Source organism: Coregonus clupeaformis, chromosome 9, assembly GCF_020615455.1.
Source record: "Coregonus clupeaformis isolate EN_2021a chromosome 9, ASM2061545v1, whole genome shotgun sequence".
In the NCBI taxonomy this organism is placed as follows: Eukaryota; Metazoa; Chordata; class Actinopteri; order Salmoniformes; family Salmonidae; genus Coregonus; species Coregonus clupeaformis.
The window spans coordinates 48,973,563-48,993,024 of record NC_059200.1 but is presented as its reverse complement, the minus strand read 5'-3'; the positions used below and the strand labels follow the sequence as shown (position 1 = coordinate 48,993,024).

The window sequence follows — 19,462 nt, the reverse complement described above, 5'->3', positions numbered from 1 at the left end:
GCAGCCTAAGACACTTCCTGGAGGCAGTCTCCTGAGGTAGCCAGGGAGGGAGCCAGGGAGGGGAGGAGTGCTCCTCTTCAGGTAGGCATGAAACGTTAGGCCTAATTGCGTGTCTGCATCACGTGACTGACCTTATCAAATGGGTCATTGTCAGGACCTCCCATCTGTCATTTCCTGTCCTGCCACCAGTCACATCTTCCTCCTCCTCCTCCTCCTCCTCCTCCTCCTCCTCCTCCTTTTGCTGCAGAAAAGACAAACATGGCCACATTAAACATGTTAAACAGAGGCAGGCAGCCAGAGGTGTATTCATTACGCTGATTTTGTTGCAAAACATTTCTTAAAGTGAAGCAAATGGAACTAAATGGGGAGGGACCTACATGAATATGTCTAAGAAAAACGATTGTTTTGCAACTGTCTGGCTAATGATTACACCCCAGATCACACAGGTGGATACTGTTTGCATCCCAAATGGCACCCTATTCCCTTTATAGTGCACTACTGTCTATGTGGCTGGTATAAAGTAGTGCACTATAAAGGCAATTTGGGATGTACTCACAGACTGAGGAGGGAATTCAGGAAGGTCATGCAAGAGTTGCAAGATAAATTACCTACTGATGGACAATAGGGATTTCATTGCATGATTGCAATGCCCCTTGCAGAGATGTTTGGGTACACAACACACACATGCAGTTAAGTGATAACAGAGTGATAGGGTTATTTCCTTCAAAAGATGACGTGTCTTGTACTACAGAGACCGCATGCCTTTATTTCACCAAAGTGTGTTCAAAGTGTGTTCTCCACACATAAAACATCTTCCCATACACTAATCCTCTTCTTCCTCCCCTGTACCTCCATGTCCATTAAGAATGTCAGGTTATCTATAGCATCTTCAGGCCCGCCTATCTCACCGCTGAGTGTGCATGGGGAGGGAAGTGGGCATGGTGGAAGTGGGAGGGGCAGAGGGAGAGAGAGTAAAAGGAGGAAGTAGAGAACTGTTGCAGAGCAGCTGTTAAAAGGGGCAGGGCCGCCACCATGATGTACCAGCAGTGGCTTTGACTTGATCCAATGTCAAAGAGCTGTCAAAGCAGATTTGTATTTATTTATTTAACCTTTATTTTATCAGGGAGTCATACTGAGACCAAGGTCTCTTTTACAGATGAGCCCTGAATTACATAAATTACAGAAAATACACACATCAATATAAATACAAAATGCAAGTAGAAAGAAAAACATGGTCATAAAAAACTAACACATTCATCACTAATAAGGTCCTCAATTAGCCTTCTGAATTGCCCTAGAGGCACCAAAACATCGAATTTAAGAACATTTTGAAGATTGTTCCACAAATAAGATGCAAGAAAACTAAAAGCTGATTTACCTTACTCCGTAGAGACCAAAGGGATTTCCAGCGTTAACCATCCTTGTGACCGGGTGTGGTAACTTTTACTAAAGTTTAGTAAAGATGTTAGGAACAGTGGGACTTTTTGTAAAAGGGCTTTATGAATGAAAACATAGCAATGTGTCAACCTACGTGACATCAAAGAGGGCCAACCAACTTTCTGATAGAGAATGCAGTGATGAGTACTAAAATTGTCGCCCGTAATAAAGTGCAGTTCGCTATGATAAACTGCATCTAACGGCTTTAGTGAAGTGGCAGCTGCGTTCAAATAGATGATGTCGCCACAGTCTAGGACCAATAGGAACGTCGACTGAATAATCGGCTTTCTACTATTTAGCAAGAGACAGGACCTATTTCTATAGAAGAAGCCCATTTTTATTCTCAGCTTCTTTACTAACTCATCAATATGCTTTTTAAAATACAGCTTTTCATCTATCCAGATGCCCAGATATTTGTAAGCAGGGACATGATCAATATGGACACAAGCCAAAGTACATATGCTTAAATCATCAGTTATTTTTATGCACTCTAGATAACAACATATACTTAGTTTTATCTGCATTCAATACTAATTTCAGGTCAATAAAGTTTTTCTGTAATACAATGAAGGTAGACTGTAGTTCAGATAGAGCCTGGTCAACCATGGGGGTAATAGCATACACAACAGTATCATCGGCATACAAGTGCAGGTTACAGTTTTTTACAGACAAGCCGATATTGTTAATGTAAACAGTCAAAAGTACAGGACCCCGAAACGACCCCTGCGGGTCACCTTTCGTAATATCCAGGAAACCTGATTTAGCACCATCAGTAGATACACAATGAGTTATATCTCTGTGAAGAAAATTTTACTTTGTGAAGAAACAGTCTTGAAAATGTCCATCTTGTCTTTGGTGTCATTAACAATCCTTGGTTCCTGCCTGTGCCTGGTAAAGATATGATGGGGGGCCGTCATGACCTCCTCCTTAGGACCATCTGGCAGAACGCCCAGAATATGTTCTTTAAGTTAAGATAGGAGACGGTGCCAGACACATGCCGGAACCAACCCTATGAACTATGCCTATGTAACGTGTCTGTAACCAGTATATAAGGGAACTAACGGGATTGCCCCATGAGAGCTCCTAATCGACATTTGTACTTGGTGCATTGAGTTGGTTGGAACTTCTCCAGCGCACTGATAATAAATAATGATTCATTTAAGATTGACTTTGAGTGTCCCTGTGTAAGAATTTCCATGACAATTTGGCGTCAACTAACAGGATGACCGATTCTGCCTGCGGAGCTTTCCAGTGGGGGTCTGCGAGGAAAACCGATGGTGCATTTTATGAAGCATGAGGGAAATTCCCGATTGACCAAAAGACAACGAGACCCGCCCAGACCATACCCTTACTGTGAGCTGCCCAGGAGGAGACACATCTTCCGCAAACAATTGAGGGATGGCAACTGATTTCAGTAAGGCAATGTAAATGAATTTGTAAAAAATATTTTTACAAAAATTATCAAACCAATTAAATCAAGGCGAGTAACACATAAAAAGGTACCCATAGTCTTATACAGAGAAGGCTAGTCACTAGTCTTATGAGAAGACTAGAGCGAGGGCATAACGGTACCATGGAAAGACCCACTGACAGCTGTCTGTAGGAATTAATAAGATAAGTGTCTACGTGGTGTGCAGCCACTACAACGTTTTTGAACACGGGGTGTTATTTACACTACCGTTAAAAAGTTTGGGGTCACTTAGAAATGTCCTTGTTTTCAAAAGAAAAGCAATTTTTTTGTCCATTAAAATAACATCGAATTGATCAGAAATACATTGTACACATTCTTAATGTTGTAAATGGCTATTGTAGCTGGAAATGGCAGATTTTTAATGGAATATCTACATAGGCGTACAGAGGCCCATTATCAGCAACCATCAGTCCTGTGTTCCAATGGCACGTTGTGTTTGCTAATCCAAGTTTATAATTTTAAAAGGCTAATTGATCATTAGGAAACCCTTTTGCAATTATGTCAGCACAGCTGAAAACTGTTGTGCTGATTTAAAGAAGCAATAAAACTGGCCTTCTTGAGACTAGTTGAGTATCTGGAGCATCAGCAATTGTGGGTTCGATTATAGGCTCAAAATGGCCAGAAACAAAGACCTTTCTTCTGAAACTCGTCAGTCTATTCTTGTTCTGAGAAATGAAGACTATTCCATGCGAGGAATTGCCAAGAAACGGAAGATCTCGTAGAACGCTGTGTACTACTCCCTTCACAGAACAGCGCAAACTGGCTCTAACCAGAATAGAAAGAGGAGTAGGAGGCCCCGGTGCACAACTGAGCAAGAGGACAAATACATCAGAGTGTCTAGTTTGAGAAAAAGGCACCTCACAGGTCCTCAACTGGCAGCTTCATTAAATAGTACCTGCAAAACACTAGTCTCAACGTCAACAGTGAAGAGGCGACCCCGGGATGTTGACCTTCTAGACAGAGTTGCAAAGAAAAAGCCATACCTCATACTGCCCATCTTAATCTTTTATTTTTATTGGCCAGTCTGAGATATGGCTTTTTCTTTGCAGCTGCTGGATCACCAACAGAGTCAGAGATAAAGCTTAAAAATTGATTGATTTAGCTTTCTTAATCTAGATAGTACATCTGTTTCTCAATTGTCTGAAAGATTGCCAGTCCATTACAGAGTAGGTTTTCCTTGCATTGGCACAGGTCTGATTTCTCATCTGAATGAGCTCAGATAATCCAAGGGTTAGATCTATCTTTGACTCTAAATTGTTTAAAAGGGGCGTGTTTATCTGCCAGAGGAATAAATATAGAGGAGAAATGTTATAGAGCCAACTCAGAGTCAGGAATACAGGAGATAGTGGCTAAATCAGAGTAGAACAGGTCATGTAAAAACCCTTGAGGAGAAAACTTTAAAATGTATCTTCTTAATTAAATATATCTCCAATACATACTAAGGGACAATGATCAATGAGATCATATGCAAACACTCCACTAGACAAATATTTATGGGGGTTATTAGTAAGAATTAAGTCAATCAATGAGGAGTTACCAGGGTTTTTCACATTTAGCCATTTGTGTTTTCAGATCAACTGAGTCAGATTAAAATCAATGCATATACTCTTAAATTGATCTGAGGCCGGGGATAGCCAATCCAGATTCAAATCCCTAAAATGACCAACTCCGAGGACAAAAAAGGTGTTAAACACTCCGATATAGCACCAATAGCATCTGCCATGGCAGCAGGGGGGCGGTAAATCCCAGTAACAAATACATCTGTATTCTGGTTTATGGTAACATCTACAACCAAGAGCTCAAATTTCTTGGGTACAGAAATATTTAAAGATTGGTACGCCATAAAATTAGATTTAACATATATGGCCACTACTCCCCCTTTCTGTAATCTGTCACATCTAAATACATTATAATAATTTACTTCAATGTCCAAACACATCAAGACAGTCGTGAAGAGGGCACGACAAATCCTATTCCCTCAGGAGACTGAAAAGATTTGGCATGGGTCCTCAGATCCTCAAAAAATTATACAGCTGCACCATCGAGAGCATCCTGACTGGTTGCATCACCGCCTGGTATGGCAACTGTTCGGCCTCCGACCGCAAGGCACTACAGAGGGTAGTGCGTACGGCCCAGTACATCACTGGGGCCAAGCTTCCTGCCATCCAGGACCTCTATACCAGGCGGTGTCAGAGGAAGGCCCTCAAAATTGTCAAAGACTCCAGCCACCCTAGTCATAGACTGTTCTCTCTGCTACCGCACGGCAAGCGGTACCGGAGTGCCAAGTCTAGGTCCAAAAGACTTCTCAACAGCTTCTACCCCCAAGCCATAAGACTCCTGAACAGCTAATTATGGCTACGCAGACTATTTGCACTGCCCCCCCACCCCCCACCCCATCTTTTTACGCTGCTGCTACTCTGTTAATTATTTATGCATAGTCACTTTAACTCTACTCACATGTACAGTGGGGGAAAAAAGTATTTAGTCAGCCACCAATTGTGCAAGTTCTCCCACTTAAAAAGATGAGAGAGGCCTGTAATTTTCATCATAGGTACACGTCAACTATGACAGACAAAATGAGAAAAAAAATTCCAGAAAATCACATTGTAGGATTTTTAATGAATTTATTGGCATATGGTGGTGGAAAATAAGTATTTGGTCAATAACAAAAGTTTCTCAATACTTTGTTATATACCCTTTGTTGGCAATGACACAGGTCAAACGTTTTCTGTAAGTCTTCACAAGGTTTTCACACACTGTTGCTGGTATTTTGGCCCATTCCTCCATGCAGATCTCCTCTAGTGCAGTGATGTTTTGGGGCTGTCGCTGGGCAACACAGACTTTCAACTCCCTCCAAAGATTTTCTATGGGGTTGAGATCTGGAGACTGGCTAGGCCACTCCAGGACCTTGAAATGCTTCTTACGAAGCCACTCCTTCGTTGCCCGGGCGGTGTGTTTGGGATCATTGTCATGCTGAAAGACCCAGCCACGTTTCATCTTCAATGCCCTTGCTGATGGAAGGAGGGTTTCACTCAAAATCTCACGATACATGGCCCCATTCATTCTTTCCTTTACACGGATCAGTCGTCCTGGTCCCTTTGCAGAAAAACAGCCCCAAAGCATGATGTTTCCAACCCCATGCTTCACAGTAGGTATGGTGTTCTTTGGATGCAACTCAGCATTCTTTGTCCTCCAAACATGACGAGTTGAGTTTTTACCAAAAAGTTATATTTTGGTTTCATCTGACCATATGACATTCTCCCAATCCTCTTCTGGATCATCCAAATGCACTTCAGACGGGCCTGGACATGTACTGGCTTAAGCAGGGGGACACGTCTCGCACTGCAGGATTTGAGTCCCTGGCGGCGTAGTGTGTTACTGATGGTTGGCTTTGTTACTTTGGTCCCAGCTCTCTGCAGGTCATTCACTAGGTCCCCCCCGTGTGGTTCTGGGATTTTTGCTCACCGTTCTTGTGATCATTTTGACCCCACGGGGTGAGATCTTGCGTGGAGCCCCAGATCGAGGGAGATTATCAGTGGTCTTGTATGTCTTCCATTTCCTAATAATTGCTCCCACAGTTGATTTCTTCAAACCAAGCTGCTTACCTATTGCAGATTCAGTCTTCCCAGCCTGGTGCAGGTCTACAATTTTGTTTTTGGTGTCCTTTGACAGCTCTTTGGTCTTGGCCATTGTGAAGTTTGGAGTGTGACTGTTTGAGGTTGTGGACAGGTGTATTTTATACTGATAACAAGTTCAAACAGGTGCCATTAATACAGGTAACGAGTGGAGGACAGAGGAGCCTCTGAAAGAAGAAGTTACAGGTCTGTGAGAGCCAGAAATCTTGCTTGTTTGTAGGTGACCAAATACTTATTTTCCACCATAATTTGCAAATAAATTCATTAAAAATCCTACAATGGGATTTTCTGGATTTTTTTTCCTCAATTTGTCTGTCATAGTTGACGTGTACCTATGATGAAAATTACAGGCCTCTCTCATCTTTTTAAGTGGGAGAACTTGCACAATTGGTGGCTGACTAAATACTTTTTTTCCCCACTGTACATATTACTTAAACTACCTCAACTAGCCAGTGCCCCCGCACATTGACTCTGCACTGGTACCCCCCTGTATATATAGCCTCCCTACTGTTATTTCTGTTATAGCAATATCCTTTAACGTGCTGGCGAAGGTAGGGACTGCCTCTTTGTACAGGTGTACATTGTCTTAAAGACAGTCCAGGCTGAGGGTGGGATGGTGGGCCAGGTGTACATTTGGCCATAACACACAGTCCCGAGAGAGGCTGGCATTTACCCTCTGGATGGTGTCAGGGTGGAAATCTCTCCTCTGGAACAGGGTAGATATTACTATTTTCGCAAGGTGATGGCTGAGGGGAGATTGTATAGTACAAGCCGCTTCATCCAAAGCCCCCAAGCTCCTGTTCTCTGCTGAAGACAGCCAGAAAGGCAGGACAGACAGGGGCACTACAGTACAGGGGCGCAACTTTCACTGGAATTACATTTTTGTCCCCCCCAGTTTTATCATTGAATGTGTGATACAAAATAAGGCAACAGTGTGCTTTAGGACCATGCGGATGCCTCCGAGCGGTCTGGTAGGCTGTTTAGAGTGTTTATTTTCAGACTGAGAAATATGGGGGATCAATATTTAGGCCTATTTCTAGGCAATGTAGTAAACTATAGCCTAATCATAGGCCTATTTAGGAAGTACATTTCCTTGGAAAGATAACTGTCCCGTGCTTCTCTGCCCATGTATACATAGGCTATAGCCTACTCTACTTAATTGAGACCACACGCGCACCTGATCTCGCAGGTATGGCTACTGAACTGGAGGCAGCAAGAATGATGACAGCGACACTTGCTACGTTTTGCATAGTCCTATAGGATATAGCCTACCTTTTAGGAGGACGATTTGCAGGCAGAGACAAATAAATGGGTAATCCATACTTATTGAAAATGAAAAGGTGCAACACTGGCTCACCATAGTAGCCTAACCTATGTGCGCGGTGTGCCTTTCCCTTTTCAATGAGGATTAAATATTTTGATTGCACTTCGACTCATGATGGTTGAGCGCCCTCCACTTCTTTTCAATATCAATATTTATTTACAGACACTGTAGTAAACTACAGTCTAATCATATTTAAGTTAATTTCATATTTAAGTTAACTGCCACGTGATTCTCCGCCCATGTAGGCAGCCTACTCTATTTCAATGAGACCACACATACTAGGCGCACTTGAACTCGCACGCCCAAACAGGAGAGGAGAGAGGCTACTGAAGTTGAAGCAGCAAATTCTGATTGTGTGAATAATGTGAAACTTATATGTGTTTTTAATACAATAGGTAGGCTAACACATACAAAGCAAAAAGAGGACTGTTTCATCCCGAAGTCGTCTGTCTGACCACCTGCTCCCACCTGCAGCATGAAATATGCAGACCGCGCCGCAATGATCTCTGTCGGGACCTGCAGCCCTCTAGTGCCATCAGCACACAACACTATGCTCATCATGTCTTAGCAGATCAGATGGTGACAGGGATCCCAGCAGGGTCAGACAGCCAGGGAAGACCAGTCTACAGAGCTCAGGTGAATTTTGCAGTATATTCAGTGAATTATACAAAGTTCCATCTTGAATTGATGGGCAGACCTACAGGACAGCAGCTTAAATTTAAAGCTACAGTCTGGGATCTGGGAATAACGGTCATTTCAATTATTGAACCATTGATTCTATTATTGGATAATATAATGTATACATTTACACCAAGGTAATTCTTTGTCATGCCTTATTTTAGGAGGATCAGATGGTGACAGGGGTCGCAGCAGGGTCAGGCAGCCAGGGAAGACCAGTCTGTGACAGAAGTGAGGTGAATTTTTGCAGATATCACACTTTATTCTCTCTGTCCAGCAAACACTGGACAAGCCAGATGCTATTTTAAGGCAGTCTGACAAACCTCCAAAGTTGATTTCCAAACTGTATCAAGGGTTGATAGAGGCTTTTCCTGATGACACAAAACATCTCAAACAGAAATGTGAGGAAGACCTGGGAGACGATATTGATGATGATGAATGGATACAGATATGTTCGAATGCCCAGTCATGTCCATATAATCTCAGACATAAATGACTGCAGTTTAAGACCATCCATAGAATGTACTATATACCAGTGAAACTGAATATCATGCACTCAGAAATGTTATTATTCTGCTGGAGGTGTAAAGCACAAAAGGGGATTTGCATATGTTATGGTCTTGTGAAGGCTGGCTGAATTCTGGCAAAGTGTATGTTGTTTTATCTCAGTATGTCTACAGATTCTCCCTTCTCCCTGTTTATGTTTGCTTGGAAATGTTGATACTGGAGACTGTTATCAGAATAAACTGTGTAACCTAGCATTTATAGTGGCTAATACATGCATTACCATTAATTGGAAGGTTGGTTATCCTCCCACAATGTATGGAAGAAATGTAAAGTTATGTTCAGTATCACTAGATTTGTTTTAAGCTGAAGTATATACTGTACAACTTTCATAAGATCTGGATGCCTTATATGGAATACTGTACGACAAAAGGAGTCTGTATTGAAAACATGTCCACGTCAGGGGAGATACCTATTTAGGCAATCCCTAGCTACTGGGCTGCTCAGTCCTGGTCCTGGGGGTCTGTGGTACTGGTGTCACTCTGGCCTTGGTCTAACACACCTGAAACCAATAATGAATATTTCACTAACATCCTAAAGCTGAGTGGGGTGTGTTGGGTTGGGGCACTACAGTGCGGTGGACCCCTAGGGGCAGGACGGGGTGACCCAGTTATATTGTGTGCAAGTTAAAAGAGCAGTACTACAGTACTATTAGAACTATGATATGAATGATATGGAGGGTGTACTGTTTCTGTGTGTTACTGTGTAGGTGTATGTGGGTTTTCATTCAACTTTTGTTTTCCAAACCTTTCCCTTGAGACATTAAAAAAATGGGAAGGAAGTTGTGTTGGGAGAGAGTTGAGTTATTGACTAGACTGGTGGGGGTCGGGCGTGTAGGCGACTCTGGTTGGCTGGGCGGTCTGTCTTAAAGACAATCAAAAGTTGTCTTTGTTCTTTACCAGCCTGGCCTCGGACAACAGTCAGCGGTTTCAGGAGACGTGTTATGCCTTTGCATTGACGCCCCAGCAGGTCCAGCAGACCAGCAGCTCCATGGACATCTCTGGGACCAAGTGCGACTTTGCAGTCCAGGTTCAGTTAAGGTAGGTTCAGTTGTGGTCCTCTGTAGCTCAATTGGTAGAGCACGGCGCTTGTAATGCCAGGGTAGTGGGTTCGATCCCCGGGACCACCCATACAAAAATGTATGCACACATGACTGTAAGTCGCTTTGGATAGAAGCGTCTGCTAAATGGCATATTATTATTATTATTTGTAAGAGTTGTTCATTTGTTACGCTATTAGTTAAAAGTGCAGCACAATATTGATTATTGAATTATCATGGATCTAGTTCAGTGTTATCAATCACTTAAACATATTTAATAATCTCTTACCTAGCTTGATGACTGTGGGCATTTTTGCTTACTTTGTGTTGTTCTAAATAGAGATGGCTAGAAGGACCATGGGTCATATTAGATTGTGTAGAAATGCAGGAAATGTGCATTAGATGCCCCCCAAAATGGGAGGGCCCCCAGACCTCCTGCCAAGTTATGTCCCCCTCTGCAAATAGCACTGCTGGGTGATTTAAAAAGTCATAGTCTATCGATCAATAATATAATAATACTCTTAGCAAAAATATTATTTTTAATTTACATTACATTTTAGTCATTTAGCAGACACTCTTATCCAGAGCGACTTAGAGTTAGTGAGTGCATTCATTTTTCATGCTTTTTTCATACTGGCCCCCCGTGGGAATCGAACCCACAACCCTGGTGTTGCAAGCACCATACTCTACCAACTGAGCTAGAATCTATGAGAATAGAAAGGTTCAGAACTTTTGTGAAACATCACAGCACAAAACTGGATGTTGTTCAGAGATAGATGGGAGGGGTTGAGTGGAGCTGAAGGATGGGACTAGAAACAAACAAAATATAACTATTGTAAAATATACTGTGTCCGTAAAATGTATATAGTATGTATAAGCTGGAAGGAGAAGCCTAAGTGTTGTTGTCCATTAGTTTACTCCAATTAGGGGAGGGATGGTAGGGTTAGGGGAAAATATAAAAGGAAAATATATTTAAAGCTGATCTACCCCCTACATTGTTTTTGTTATTATGTACCCCCCACTTCGAAAACCACCGTGCTACAGTAAATGTACTCACTATAGTAGTATTACCTCTGTCAGAGGAGCTTTAGATGCCCATTTGAGGGAGTTTATTCTTGTTTACAGACTTCTTATTACGAGCAAACGTATTATTCTCAGTTCCAGATCTCTAAAGCATGGCATGGAGGCTACTTTTTCCTCAGCAGTTTAACATTCAGACAATTATTAATGTGAGTTTTTGTTTTGTAAAAAGGACTACAAGCTGGCGAGCCCTATAGAAATACTGGACGCTTCACAAGGCCTTTAAACAAATCAACCTAAAATGTTATTCATGCATTATATGCCAATGACCTTAGAAGAGTTGTAATGAAATATCTGAAGAAGTTTGCTGTCATTATTTCCTCTTCAGTCAGACAGATTTGTGGTGAGTTGCAATTTGAGACCTAGTAAAATGAAAAGCACTATATAAATACAAGAAATGTCTTACTAAGCATCCAGGTTGGGATTTAGCCAACATGTAAAAATTACTGAAGTACTAGGCTACTTAGTTAAATAACCATTGCATGTGATAGGCCTACAGGTTATTAGGCTGACTCCTGGATTATATATACCAAATAGTTTGACTCTGCAAATATACACACGATGGGTTGGTGGTAATCCAAATAATTTGTATAAAGGACAAATCATATTGACCACCATTAAAAGAGAGATCTATCCTTTTTCTTTTTATTGGGAAAACCCTGGGCTTTTTAAACGGAGCAAAAATTCCGCAACAGGAAAATACCCTGCTTTTCCTCATAGGACTGGGACACACCCACACATTGTAATACACACCTCCCCCGCGCGCTCCGGGCTCAAACATGACAGTAATTTAATGGCAAAAACGGGTGACGTGTTTGTTCCTGCTTGACGAGGGGTTTCCTGGCGGATCAACCGCTGCACTGTAAATCAGAACACCGTTAAATACGCTTTCTGTACTTACGCAATACGAGACTATTGAGAATAAAGCAGATCACTCCAAGTCTTTATAATAAAGTGCATGGCAGTTTCATGCTGTTAACATTCGAACAAGGGTCATTCTTGAATAGTAATACATAACACTTGCTTAACTTTTTAGCAGTTGGCTCTTGGTAGAAGTGCTTTTAAAAAATGTAAACAAGAAACGTGCTCGTGTCTGCAGTGACTTACATGAAGTCTGGACTGGAGTCCGTGACGCGCAAAATCAACTGAATAGTCAACACGTCCCCTGTCGGTGCTTTTGATACCTACACCATTTCCCGGAAAAGCGCGACTTTATTTTAAAGGGCTTGCCTATGCCTGGGCTATTGATGCTTCGCGGGAAATAATTGCATCAATAACAGAAAATGCATAGGCCACTCACCCGCTGGTTGCATTTGGCATAGTTATGCAATTAAATAATGGAATCAAATTCTCTAATGTTGTCTCATTATTGAGGATAATCGGCTGCATTAAATTAAATGATAGGAATACGTGTGGGATGATTACTTAACTGATAAAATAGGCTTTGTTTGCTATACATTATCTCTATATATTCTATAAACACAAGTTAAATTAAACTATCAATAGTCATGCATAATTATTAATTTTCACTGAAAACAATAAGACATTAAAAGCCTAGATATTGTAAAATGATACTTCCTGCTACGAGCAGCATGCATATACATTTATTCAAGCGTTCTAACTCATCCCATAGCTTCGCTCACAAAGGCATGATTTCTCGGAAATCAGGTTGCCTGTAGTTTGAGCGCGCATGCCTTGGGGTGACATTCAGCGCAGACGCGGACAGCTGCCAAAACCGTGTTCATGGTACTACATTGGGGGGAAATCCCAACCTCTCTGTATAAAAGCCATGTTTCCATCAGCAGACTGTACACACTGTCAACGAAGAAAGGAGTGGCTATTACAAGGAATAACAGAGGAACAACTTCTCGCTCAATCTTTACAAAAGAGTATACCTGCTTTTAGGCACAATTTCTAAACAATCGGATTAAGCGATATCATATTGCAGCTGTAAGTGATTTTGTTTTCTTATTGCATGCAATAGGCTACATAGAAACTGTGCTCATAGTGCTCTTTGTACATATTTATAGACAATACAATTTGTATTTTTAGTAGGCCTATAGGCATTTTTTTCTATTGACTCGCATTTGTTTTTCCATGTGTGCAGCAGCGTGCGTCTTGTCATGGGGCACTGTCCACATATTTTGACAGATATTATTACACTGACACGAACAAGCCTAGAAGCAAAGGGTTGCGGCGGTGCGGTCAACCTGTTGGTGAATTGACCTAGCCGATGTAATGCAAGTAGCTAATAACATTGCAGTCGGATATTATGACTTTTTAAGAGTTCTAGTTAAAATATAAATCATTGCACGTTTTAGTAGGTCTAGGTGTAACACTGTTTGTAACGTATCTAGGCACTGTAATGCATTGGTTTAAATGTTCATGCGCTTGTTCAGTGCATGAGAGTGTGCATGCTTGTTATTGGTCTATCGTGTTATTTTTAAGTACTTGTAAAGAACCTGCTCCATTTAACCTGGGATGCACCAGAAATAACCAAACCCTTTATCTGCTTGAATAAGATCATGAGAAAGACTTATAAAGACGTTCAATGTAGTCCTATTAAATGCACATGATATAAATACTAGTACTGCTCTCTTTCACTGATTTGCATAGTCCAGTAATTTGACTGTCGTTGGCAATGGTCATAGCTACATCACACTTCCTGGTCATGACTAGACTAGGTATCCGATAGTGGGCGCTAGAGCTGCACTATTGTCTAGGATTGATGCGCATTCCAGGTCCACGGGGGACAGGAGTGTGTTGACGGGAATGCACATTAATCCTAGACTATCGTGCAGCTCCAGCGCCCACTATCGGATGCCAAAACTGAGAATGGCAGTGGGAGGGACTGAGTAACATGCTTGTACATCTACCTCACATTCCAAATGCCATGTGCCTAAAACTAAGCTAATCTATTCTATTCTCCTTGCTCTCCCAGGAACCATGCCTGTGTCTAGGATGAGAATGAGGCCTTGGTTGGAGGAAAAGCTTGAGTCCAACTCCATCAGTGGATTGGTGTGGGTGGACAAGGTAAGACTTTCCTACTCATCAGACTCATCTAATGCATTTTTATGTACAAAGGCAATACTCCCTGAAACACTGCAGTGGCAGAAACTGTCATTGTAAGAAGAGAACTCAGTCCAGACATTGACAGCTCAAAACATATTAAGCACTATTACCCATGAAAAGGACTACTCAAAACTAGGCATGTAGAGGAGATGCTGGGTTGAGAGATAGGAGGCGTTCATTTGAAACCCATTGCTTTGTGGTTTTTGTCCAGGCCAAGATGATTTTCTCCATCCCATGGAAGCATGCTGCACGTCATGGATGGGACTTGAACAAGGATGCCTGTCTGTTCCAGCAATGGGCCATGCACACAGGTGTGCAAATAACACATTCCTAGACTACCTACTAGAGCCCCTCTCATAATAAAATGTATTTTCACCAAGATGCATCATATGCTCTGCACAATATGCACTTCAGCACCTTAAGGTGCATCATATGCTCTGCACAATATGCACTTCAGCACCTTAAGGTTTTTCAATATACTAACTGCATTGTAATAACAATGATATTACTTGTCTGTTGATGCAGGGAAATTCATACAAGGCAAGACTGAACCAGACCCTAAGACATGGAAGGCTAATTTCCGCTGTGCAATGAACTCCCTTCCTGACATAGAGCAAGTGAAAGACAAAAGCATCAACAGAGGGTGTGGAGCGGTGCGCGTCTACAAAATGCTGGACGTCTGCTCGAAGCGAAATAGCAAGAGGTCAAAAGCAAACAATGTCAATAAAAATAACAAGGTAAGGTTATATTACTTTTTAACTGCAACCCACATTAGAATCCCTTCAACCCACTTTAGAATCCCTTCAACCCACTTTAGAATCCCTATCATCACTTGTAGTTATGTATTCCCTCTGCTATATAAAGACCTGTGCATGTGTATTTAGCTGGCTGTATCCAGACCAGTGTCAACAGAGATGAAAATTATAATCTTACTTCAAGTTTTGCTGTTGTCTCTTCTAGGGGTCAAAGACCAAGACAGAGGGAATGGACTCCAGTGAAACCTGTTGCCCCGAGGACTGCAATACCAACACACACCTGCACGAGGACAAAATTAAACATGAAAGCATGGTAGACAGCACAGACAACCTAGGTGAGAACATCACAGCAGCATCATGTCTTGATGTCTCTATAAATGATTACCAGACTCTGATATACAAAAGCTGCAGAATTTACTTTAAACTTTGTCCCAACAAAAGATACAAAGGACTAGAGACTATGAATTCACTAATTCATTCACAAAACTGTGTGTGAGATGTGTATGAACGTGAGGGTACAAATGAATGGTAGTCCTTATGGTTTTCTGTGTCTTTTCTGTAAAGATTTTACAACATACGAAACTAATACTCCAGACTTTTCCATCTCTGTGGAAATAGGCCCAGACAGCACCAACGACTACCACGTGCCTTTCGAAGTGTCACCAGAGCACTCCACAGGTAAGATTAACCTTGCTGGATGCTTGGGTTTGATTAAACTCTTTGTGTTTGAGTGTGAGCTGCAAATGTAATTGAGGTTTGACCAATGCTCATGTCAATTTTCCTTCTTCAACTTTACAGAATATGAAGACAACGAATCCCTTACTGAGGTAAGTTTGACACTACCGCTACAAGTTCAGTGTGCTTTTTTCATTATCAGGAATAACCATGTCTGCCAGATATTCTTTATTGAATACTAAAAATGCTAACACAGCTAAATCAAGCAAAAATGTAACCAGGTTCATCCCCTGTGTTTTGTTCATTTAGATTGCACAGTATTGGGAGCAATTGCAGCAGCAAGGCAGTGCAAACGACAAGGGGATCCTGAGCAGTGAAGTAAGCACAGCAGAGTCATTCAACATCGCAGAGTCTTATCACAGTTCAGAGAGCCAATGGAGTGATAACTCAGGTAAATTATGCTACATGGAATCAGGCTGTTTGTTATACTGTAGTATTCGACGGCAGGATTAAATCCTGTCTGCATGTATTGTCTTTGTAAAACATTTGTTAGTCAAAATGAAAGACTACAAAAGGAAAAGGAGGAGGAAAACTCTGGATTCCGTAGGCCATTGGAAACAGATTTGTTAAACAAAACTGTCATATGTAAAACACTGAGACGATTGAGGAAGGTGTTTCAATCAATAATATTTCCTTCTCATATGCATAAGGTGTGAAACAGAATAATGCATGTAAGGTAAACAGATGGCAGAGATAGAAGTGAATGATTACACCAGAGCCTAAGCTTCAGTTTGTGTTATTACATCAAAACCATCTAACAAGGCTGCTGTCAATATTGCAAAACGTAAGAAGAAATCTGTACCATCTTTCAGCTGTGTTTCTCTTGCATCCCTGACCTGCTTTGTTTTGTTTGTTTTACAGGGACGGAAATAGAGCTGCGTCTGTACACAGAACTCCAAGGACTACCATATACTGAAGACTTCTTCTCTTGCGCCGACACCTGGACACTGAACAACAACACAACCAGTTATCTCCAACAGATCCCCTGCCCACTCTGAGCCCCCGCTCTGCACTCTCTCAGACCCTGTACAGAACCAAAAGACTTCACTCCGACTTCTTCTTTATCTCATGACCTCAAGCTACACCATCTTTGCCATTTGGCGTCTGCTGCTCTGTGACAGTTGAAGGATCTCTAAAACCTTAGGTAGCATTTTTGACAGGAAGTAAGTCTGGGACTCTCTACTGTGTTTCTAGTCTTTGTTAAATTGTTGTGCTCATAGCTGTATTGTTCTCAGTATGAATAGCTCATTTACAAGATCCATAGTTGATATGAGGGCACCTAGCCCATTGCCAGCACAACAAAGAACAGATTTTTCTGTTTTACTGTGACAAAATGTTCCGTTATTTACACACTATATAATATACAGCAGTATATTCCCGCATGATAATCATTCATAACAAACTGTCCATTTGGTGAAAGGTCTAAAAGATGTCATTTTGTGTATATTTGTATTCAATATTTGTAAATATTTTTGTGTCACTGTTTATTTTCTACAAAATAAATGAAATGAAATACCAACTTCTTTTGTGAGTTGTGTGTATACTATACTATATAGTGTATATATTGTATACTATGCTATACTTAATATCTAATAATATTTATATCTGCCATGACATACTTTTAGAGAGGTTTTGATGAGGGGAGAAGAGCCTGTATGACCTGATTAGTTAGCTGTCTAAGACATGAGGAGCTGACAGTGTCCAACGCATCAATGCGCAACAGGCAACATCCTGATTCAAGGTTATAGTAACATTGTAAATTACAATGTAATAATTGTCAAATAACATTTTATTGTAAAATAACATTTTATTGGAAACAGATTTGTTTTGAAGGGAGTCTCTTATTGCCATTCTTCAAAGTGGCAGAGCTTTTAACTGAGCATACAATTGTTGTTTTTTAATGGTGAAGGTGACAACACAGCATTGTGTGTAAATCACATGATTAGTCCCAGCTGTTGTAAACTACTTCCATACATAAATTAGAGAGGAATTACTTTCTCAGACTCAAGCCTATGAACCACTGTTGAATACCGATGCACATTTTTTTATGACAGGTTTGTAACGTTTCTCGGAAACGGGTCAAACTGCTTTGACAACTGCTGTCCACAGAGGCTTTATTTTGGTATTTTGCTGAGTCTTATTTATCCATTCCCATACGATCTATTCTTCCTCATGTGAGTTTCAGCCATAGACAGAAGTTACAATTCCTCTTAGGCTGATGAACAGACCCAAACCTGCCTTACTCCATATGCTTTGTGTTAGTCCATGTATTATAATTGTTCTCATTTCCTATTTAGGTAGTTTGTCAAATCATTGCAGTGTACTTAATACAAGGTATACATTTTATTGGCCATTGTATTATTTTGAACCTTCTTGTTCTACATTCTATAACAGGAGCTGAAAGAACTGTGCTGAATTTGAGCTAGTCTATCATGTCATGTGCCTTTTACTGAGGATTGGCTTCCGTCTGGCCACTCAACCATAAAGGTCTGATTGGTGGAGTGCTGCAGAGATGGTTGTCCTTCTGGATGGTTCTCCCATCTCCACAGAGGAACTCTGGAGCTCTGTCAGAGTGACCATCGGGTTCTTGGTCACCTCCCTATTGCTCAGTTTGGCCAGGCGGCCAGCACTAGGAAGAGTCTTGGTGGTTCCAAACTTCTTCCATTTAAGAATGATGGAGGCCACTGTGTTCTTGTGGACCTTCAATGCTGCAGAAATGTTTTGGTACCCTTCCCCAGATCTGTGCCTCGACACAATCCTGTCTCAGAGCTCTATGGACAATTCCTTTGACCTCAAGCTTGGTTTTTGCTCTGACATGCACTGTCAACTGTGGGACCTTATATAGACAGTTGTGTGCCTTTCCAAATCATGTCCAACCAATTTAATTTACTACAGGTGGACTCCAATCAAGTTGTAGAAACAGCTCAAAGATAATCAAAAGAAACAGGATGCACCTGAGATCAATTTCGAGTCTCATAGCAAAAGGTCTGAATAGTTATGTTTATAAGGTATTTATAAAAAACAGTTTTAATTTTGTCATTATGGGGTATTGTGTGCTGATTGATGAGGAACATTTGTAATTTAATCCGTTTTAGAATTAGTCTGTGACATTACAAAATGTGGAAAAAGTCTGTATTCTCCGCCTCCCTGTTGCGCCCCTGGTCAGGTCTGGACCTCGGCGCGCTGCTTCCCCTCTCCTTCCTCCCATGACGTACCAAGCCCTGTCTGGACCCTGGTGTGGGAGACCCCGAACCTGGAGAGGGGCTGACGTCTGGGTCTGGACTGGAACCGCTGACTGGAGCTGGACCCGATGACAGTGGATCGAACCGCTCTGGCTCCGGAGTGGAGCCGCTGACCGGAGTTGGACCGGATCCCGGTGGAGCGGATTGCTCTGGCTCCGGAGTGGAGCCGCTGACCGGAGCTGGACTGGATCCCGGTGGAACAGGCACGGGCCGTGCCGGACTGGACACACGTACCACTGGCTTGGTGCGGGGAGCAGGAACGGGCCGGACCGGGCTGACGACGCGCACCACAGGCTTGGTGCGGAGAGCAGGAACGGGCTGTACCGGGCTGACGACGCGCACAACTAGCTTGGTGCGGGGAGCAGGAACGGGCCGTACCGGACTGGCGACGCGCACCACTGGCCTGGTGCGGGGAGCAGGAACAGGCCGG

General features: G+C 42.0%; 2 protein-coding genes across 3 annotated transcripts in view; one reads left to right on the top strand and one right to left on the bottom strand.

Moving 5' to 3' along the window:
* The window catches only part of LOC121574012 (long-chain-fatty-acid--CoA ligase 6-like), a 60,933-nt gene extending 60,738 nt beyond the window's left edge, over positions 1-195 (bottom strand). The window contains exon 1 of the mRNA XM_045222658.1: positions 132-195. The gene's annotated coding sequence lies outside the window, so the exon portion shown is untranslated. The remainder of the gene's footprint in view (positions 1-131) is intronic.
* Positions 196-13,017: 12,822 nt separating this feature from the next.
* On the top strand, positions 13,018-17,312 carry LOC121574013 (interferon regulatory factor 1). Of its 2 annotated transcripts, none has more exons than XM_041886520.2 (9): positions 13,018-13,178; positions 14,170-14,261; positions 14,512-14,611; positions 14,826-15,037; positions 15,261-15,390; positions 15,620-15,733; positions 15,854-15,882; positions 16,040-16,181; positions 16,652-17,312. In XM_041886520.2, exons 2-9 carry the CDS (start codon positions 14,175-14,177, stop codon positions 16,786-16,788), a joined length of 951 nt encoding a protein of 316 aa, XP_041742454.2. In that variant the 5' UTR covers positions 13,018-13,178; positions 14,170-14,174; the 3' UTR covers positions 16,789-17,312. The 2 variants fall into 2 exon arrangements, with proteins under 2 accessions (XP_041742454.2, XP_041742455.2); XM_041886521.2 differs by having other exon boundaries at positions 15,674-15,733; positions 16,652-17,303.
* Positions 17,313-19,462: the final 2,150 nt, after the last annotated feature.

Bases quoted from the DNA above. Each gene is read 5' to 3' on its own strand.
- LOC121574013 (XM_041886520.2), top strand. From the start codon at position 14,175: ATGCCTGTGTCTAGGATGAGAATGAGGCCTTGGTTGGAGGAAAAGCTT. The intron at 14,612-14,825 runs GTGTGCAAATAA...CTGTTGATGCAG, and splicing joins GCAATGGGCCATGCACACAG to GGAAATTCATACAAGGCAAG. The intron at 15,038-15,260 runs GTAAGGTTATAT...TGTCTCTTCTAG, and splicing joins ATGTCAATAAAAATAACAAG to GGGTCAAAGACCAAGACAGA.